This window comes from Calliphora vicina, chromosome 4 (assembly GCF_958450345.1).
Source record: "Calliphora vicina chromosome 4, idCalVici1.1, whole genome shotgun sequence".
NCBI classification, from domain to species: domain Eukaryota; kingdom Metazoa; phylum Arthropoda; class Insecta; order Diptera; family Calliphoridae; genus Calliphora; species Calliphora vicina.
The window spans coordinates 81,187,865-81,194,533 of record NC_088783.1 but is presented as its reverse complement, the minus strand read 5'-3'; the positions used below and the strand labels follow the sequence as shown (position 1 = coordinate 81,194,533).

The 6,669-nt window shown below is 29.6% G+C and overlaps 2 protein-coding genes across 2 annotated transcripts; one reads left to right on the top strand and one right to left on the bottom strand.

Annotated features, from left to right (window-relative positions):
* The first annotated feature begins 1,352 nt into the window (after window positions 1-1,352).
* Tim9a (translocase of inner membrane 9) lies at window positions 1,353-2,151 on the top strand. The gene is made up of 3 exons (XM_065508512.1): window positions 1,353-1,539; window positions 1,616-1,711; window positions 1,783-2,151. The coding sequence occupies exons 1-3, from the start codon at window positions 1,477-1,479 to the stop codon at window positions 1,912-1,914; spliced, it is 291 nt and encodes a 96-aa protein (XP_065364584.1). The 5' UTR covers window positions 1,353-1,476; the 3' UTR covers window positions 1,915-2,151.
* Window positions 2,152-2,159: 8 nt separating this feature from the next.
* Window positions 2,160-6,456, bottom strand: Yippee (yippee). Its single transcript, XM_065508511.1, has 3 exons — window positions 6,182-6,456; window positions 5,779-5,938; window positions 2,160-2,631 (listed from the first exon to the last, which is right to left on the bottom strand). Exons 1-3 carry the CDS (start codon window positions 6,297-6,299, stop codon window positions 2,547-2,549), a joined length of 363 nt encoding a protein of 120 aa, XP_065364583.1. The 5' UTR covers window positions 6,300-6,456; the 3' UTR covers window positions 2,160-2,546.
* Window positions 6,457-6,669: the final 213 nt, after the last annotated feature.

The window sequence follows — 6,669 nt, the reverse complement described above, 5'->3', positions numbered from 1 at the left end:
AGACAGACAGACAGACAGACAGACAGACAGACAGACAGACAGACAGACAGACAGACAGACAGACAGACAGACAGACAGACAGACAGACAGACAGACAGACGGACATGGCTTAATCGACTGCGCTATCTATAAGGATCCAGAATATATATACTTTATAGGGTCGGAAATGAAAAATGTAGAAATTACAAACGGAATGACAAACTTATATATACCCTTCTCACGAAGCTGAAGGGTATAAAAACACAACACACTTTAAGGCAATTAGATGATGTTTCTTCGAAAAGCGTCTCTGATCAACTCACTCACGACTGCAACCTCTGCCACTATTTATAACACTGCATTACCATCTAGAAAGCTCTTTAACTGTCTAGAGGTTTCTAATACATACGCCATCTGTGGTGTACTTTCTACAATGTTCTTTAACCGAACATTCGAAATCGAATACAGCGTTGCCAACTTACGATCAAATCAACTGAAAGCTTTTATTTAATAATGCCCACAGATATATTACAGTTCTACAGCACTGTTATTTGAAAGCATTATGCTACTTTTAAATCAGCCGTTAAAATCGTTATATTTGAATTCAAGTACAATTTCGTAACAATAGGTACTTTCGTCCTCTATTGATCTATTATTTTCCTATTATAACTTTTAGGAGCAAAAGACTGCTACGAAGCACAATGTAGGAGATTAAATTAAAATTTGTACTTATTTTTTAACTTATCCAAAATTTGCTGCCATATAACTTCTGAATGAAAGTACTTAGGAAAATTATCGATAAAACAATTAATGGGTATTTTTGTCCTCTATTCAGACATTATTTCCATATTGGTATTCAACGAATATTTTAATTTTTAGAAAAAAAAAGGTTTACTTATTTTTTTTTTAATTTTCTAAAATTTGTTGCCATATAACTTCTGAATGAAAGTAGGTAGGCAAATTATCGATACATCAATTAATAGGTATTTTGTCCTCTATTTAGCCATTATTTTAATTTTTAGGAGCAAAATAGCGATACCAAGAAACAATGTAGATGATTAAATTTTAAGAACATGTGGTCGACTGAAATGGCGCGAGTTACAATCACGAATTCTGAATCTAGGGTCATTTAGTATTTAATTTCAGTTTTTAAAATTTAAATATCGTTTAAAATGACCAGATAATGATTAAACAAATAAGTCAATATTTTTGTCATGCTTTGATTTACATTTTCATGACCCATGCTGTCATGTTTACATAAATAGTACTTTTTTTGCAACTCTGTAAAAAAATGTTTGTTAAAACGGCCTGTTTGTTTTCTTCAGCTGTGTTCTAAAATAACAGCTGAGATTATCAATGACAGCATGTCTTTTTTCCAACAACAACACCAGCACTCACATTATTAAAGAAAAACTGATTACAACATTAAAAAGCAAGCAGAAGGAATAATTTTCGATAATTTTTCAATTAAACTAAACAATATATTAACAAATAAAAATGGCCAACCTTGAAGCAAATACTGCCAGTCTGGAATCATTGGATAAAGAGCAAATGAAAACGGTAATTGAATAGATATAAACATGCAATATAAAACGTTCATTGGCTAAATTCGATTTTTTTCTTTTCTAAAATTTAGTTTTCAGATTTTTTAATGTCATACAATAAATTATCTGAAATGTGTTTCACAGATTGTGTTAGAGATTTCACCTCCCGACAAGTGAAGGACAGCGAGGTAAGAAATAATTTGTTACTTGAAAACCTTGACTATTTCTCATTGTGGTTCTTTTGTTCTTCTTTCATTAGGAAAAATGTTCCTTGAATTGTATGGAAAAGTATTTAAAAATGAATCAACGTATATCACAAAGATTCCAGGAATTCCAAATGGTTGCCAATGAAAATGCTTTAGCCATGGCTCAAAAAACCGGTAGACTATAAGGTGGGAATTAGGAAATTTAATTAGACACACATCAATCAACACGAGAATCAAACTAAATGAAAAAGAAAAAAGATACACATTCTCATATTCAACGATTTCCTAAAGTTTTTTTTTTTTGTTTAACTTCCATAAAAGATTTTTTTTATTTTAATTTTATTACCTTTTTAAACCGAACTGTTAATTTAGCAAACAATAGTTTGTGGCATTTTAATTAAACTTAAAGAAAAACTACTAAATCAGTATGTAATTGTGAAAAATTCAAATTTTTATTAAAATTTCATTTGGTTTCTTTAAAATCATTCAATTTACGATTAGCTTTAAAGCTTCGTTGACTTAAAATTATGTGACAAATTTTGGAAAATATGGTATACTAATTACTTTTTATTTAAATTTGGTTTTAAGGCTTAATACGAAATGTTTAACTTAAATACTTATCTTATTTATGCATGTCTGCAATTACAAACTAATATATTTTATGATTTTATCGGTGTTTCTTATTAGAGGTTTATTCTGGGTACATAAATTATGATTAAAGTATTTGTTAGAATCTAAATTAAGTAATAAAGTGAGGGCAAACTAGAGATTTTAGTTGTATTAGCTTTTGCATGTGTGTTGTTGCAAGTTCAAAAATTCAGTGAACAGGTGTTATACTTTCGGGAAAGCCATCAATTTCACTGATCAGAGCATATTCCAAAATAACACGTCCTTCTTTATATCTGCAAAAAAAAAGATGTGTTATGTATACAAATTCAAAAGTAAATGAATGCGTCTCAAAAAGGTGTGTTTATATATTTAAGACCTTATTCATAATCAGTTTTTAAATTTATTACAGGTTTATAAAACAAATAGACCTTTTATAAAATTAAAAATTGATTATGAATAAGGGGGTTAGGATTTTTCATTGCAAAGTTTATTGAAACTCTATTAATCAGGTATTATGATACAAATAAAAAGTGACAACATTGAAAACTCAAAGTTGTTTTAATTAATGGTTCGATTATGGATGTCAACCAAACTTCAGTTGCGTTGTCAGAGAGCAACTGATCAGTTGCCATCTGTAAAACCATTTAGAGCTGAAGTTCGTTTGCCATCCTTAATCAACCCATAAATTATTTTGTTCTTTAAATGTCGGCATTGAGGCAGAGTGTTTTACCTATTAACACTATAAATATTTACATTATTTTAAAGGTTTTTTTTAAATACATTAGAAGCATAGAATGGAATATACCTAAAGTTGAAAACAAATTACTTAAAGTTGAATACAAACCATAGTGGGTTTTTTCTATAAAAGTAAAAAATTATTTTGTGAAGATAAAGTCCAATGTCGTATTTTTTATATGTATACATATATAGGGTGTTTTTTTAAGCCCGATATAATATGGCATTAACATTTGAAAATAATTTTGGGCATATAGCCGGTCTTGACGAAGCGCAAAAAATTTTAACCTTGCACTTATCAAATCGCATTTTTTGGCAAAGTGATAAGTGTTTCTGTTCCACAATATGCTTCCCACTTTGCACTAAGCAAATGTTTGCAAAGACTTTGCTCTCTTTGCGCTCTCGTACAGTGCACAAAGCATTTAATAATCTTTGCATTTCTGTCTTATCACTTTGCATTACCAAATAGAACTTGTTAAAATGAGTCGCAAAATAAAAATGGAAAAAAAACTTGCAATGTGACTAATGAAAAAAAAGGATATTTTATTTGCTAGTTTTCAAATCAAAGTATTTTTTTATAAAATTATTGTAAATATTTAAGGCCGTATTCATAAACAAATTTTAAATTTAAACATTTTAAAAATCAAATTTTGTATGGAAATTTAGCTTTAAAACAATTGCCCAATTCACAAATGATGTCGTAGTGTTGTAGCATTGTATGTCACAAATATTTTTCAAACAAATTTTTCGAAACAAAAACAAAACATTAATAAAAAAATTACGATATACAACGACACAACGCTACGACACCAATTGTGAATTGGGCAATTGTTTAAATTTAATTTTTTTATGAATACGGATGTTAGAGCATTTTTAACATATAATGTCGACAATTGCATAGTAGCAGTTGATTTTAATTAAAATTATTCATTTTATTAAAAGTGAAATCAAATTGAAGTTTGAAGACGAAAGCACTCTTTAAAATTAAAGTTTTGTAGTCGCGTATTCACTATCGTCGAACAAAAACTCACGTCTTAACATTTTGAAAGCTTCACTAGTTTTAACAATATGAATTTGTAAAGCCTTCGTCGCAAATTTTTGACAAACTTATCAAAATTTGCTTTGAAAAAATAGAATTTACAAATTAGAATTTTTTTGTGAAACGAAACTGCGTAATTATTTGCAAAGTCTTTGTCAATTACACTTTTCAATATTAACATTGCACAATAGAACGTATGTGGAACAGAAATTGCAAAGAGAATATAAAAATTTCAACTTATTATAAAGTTTAGCAAATTCACGAAAAATTTGAAAAGTTGATAAGTTGTTTTGTGGAGTAGAGCCCAGGATTATAAATATCAAAATTATTTGGTTTAATGAATAAACCAATAATTAAAACATGTTTATTAACTTTGTTATATTCTCAATTCCACTTTTGTATACCGCAGTATAATGAGAAAAATAAAATAATTATACAAATTAGTTAACGCAAATATTGTATTTCTGATTCTAGCGTTTTGTATTAAAATCTAAATTTTTTTAGCAGGTTTGTGAACTGATTTAACGATATATCATTTGTAAGAAATATTAATTAAATCATTAAAACTTTAAAGAATTACATTTTAGCCCTTGACCCTGCTTAGCAAATACTGACGTCAGGGCAATAATTTTGAGAATTTCAACATGGATCCTTATAGGTAGAGAATTTGAAACAAATCAAGATCCCAGTAACAGTTTAAATTTTCATAATTCTGTTTTTTGTTTATATGTATTCATATTTTCTGTATTGCCGGTCGAAGGGACTTAAAACTCTGGGGTGTATCGGACACCAGCTTCGCCTGAGCATGTAGTTTGATAAAAAATAACCATAATCAATCAAAAACTCATTGCATTTAAGGTGACGATATCACAAAAGGACCAATTCATGGACCCAAGTGAGCTGGTTGATACTAGTTGTCTTTATAACCTTAGGTGACGATATCAGAAATTTATTATTATATTGTATATTGACTTTAAATTATTATAACTCCTAAACTAAGAGAGAGCATGCAAACATTTTAACGTTTTTGAGCTTATAATTATGAGGGCTACCAACACCAAACAAATTATTTAAATTCAAGCAGTTTCGACGATCTTGATCTATACCGAGAATTCGATTTTAAAATGTTCTGTCTTTGTGCTGCGATTACGTTTTTCACAGCCCTACATATGGACTCACCTCAATCGTATATTAAATGAAAGAGGTCTATCCATCGACATATAACACCACTTACAAAACAAATCTTATATATAGGTATAAATATGCCACACGTTTTTTTGTGGTACACTTTTAAGTAAGTTATTGTCCACCAATATTGATGAAACATACATGGTTGAAAAGGGTTTTTTCTCTTGATGTGCACAATATAAAAAAATATCTAAAAATTCTTTCCATAAATGTGGTAAAAAGCGTTTTAAAAGTGGTCGAATCCTAGTATTGTTAAAACCTCATCATTAATAGAAAAACACCTTAATAGGTATTTATATAGATTACGTTATCCACTATGGTGAAGGGTAGGTACCTACATACATATATAAGATTTTTCACTGCTGAAAATATCAATTTTTCTATATGTCATTTTAGTAAAAATTCTACTCTCTCTAATACTTATCAATTATCATTGCATTTATCTAATCTAATAAATATAATTGCATTTATTACTTACTTTTGTGCCTCATCTGTTGCATACTCATACATCCATCCAAGTTTAGCACTGCAATTTTTACACATAACGTCGCGTACCATATGTCTTCCAGTTAGCATTACACGCTCCTGGATATTGCTAAAGGTTAAATTGACGACACGTTTGAAGAGATAAGCGCGTCCTATTTCATAAAACAATAACATTCAGTTGATCAGCCAATATTCGCCACAACAGCACCATGTACGATGCAATACCCCACACAGATTATACATACAACAATAAAGAAAATTTACAAAACGAAACAAAAACAAATTAGTAAGCTTTTACAACACTTTTAATAAAATGCTAAAATAATTTAAATCAAAAACAAAAGACTAACAGACAGACAAGATGTTGTTATTCATTACACTATACATATATTTACCAGTAGCTCCAGTGAATCGAGTGCTTATCAACTGATTTCGATTAGTTAAATTTGTTTGACATTGTGCACAATTGAATAGACGTATGCCACCCAAATGTTCCAAAAATACACGACCCATAATTTAGAAAAGTTCAGCAACCGATTGCGTTTATTATTGTTCTGGCAAGATACCCTCGCACACGGTAGTTGTACGGTGAGTGCAATGATATTTGACAAAATTATACCAAAAAAAAAAAAACAAAGAGCGACGGACTGAATCTCGTCGTTGCACTTCTTACTAAAGAATACACAAAACAATTAGACAAATACTAAAATGAAAAAAAACCTCCACTGTTTGTCTATGAGTCAGAGACCTGCGGTAAATTTCACGTCGGTGGGAGCTGACTCCAAAATAGTTCGGCCGTATTGTCAGAAATATGCGATGAACTGAAATATTAAAAGAATCCGTAATTTAACAGACCCATAAATCGAGAAATATGAGATAAATT

Coding starts and splice junctions, on each gene's coding strand:
- Yippee (XM_065508511.1), bottom strand. CDS start 6,299: ATGGGTCGTGTATTTTTGGAACATTTGGGTGGCATACGTCTATTCAAT. Junction 5,939..6,181: donor TCGATTCACTGGAGCTACTG/GTAAATATATGT, acceptor TTTATGAAATAG/GACGCGCTTATCTCTTCAAA. Junction 2,632..5,778: donor GCAACAGATGAGGCACAAAA/GTAAGTAATAAA, acceptor TTTTTTTTGCAG/ATATAAAGAAGGACGTGTTA.
- Tim9a (XM_065508512.1), top strand. CDS start 1,477: ATGGCCAACCTTGAAGCAAATACTGCCAGTCTGGAATCATTGGATAAA. Junction 1,540..1,615: donor ATAAAGAGCAAATGAAAACG/GTAATTGAATAG, acceptor TCTAAAATTTAG/TTTTCAGATTTTTTAATGTC. Junction 1,712..1,782: donor GACAAGTGAAGGACAGCGAG/GTAAGAAATAAT, acceptor TTCTTTCATTAG/GAAAAATGTTCCTTGAATTG.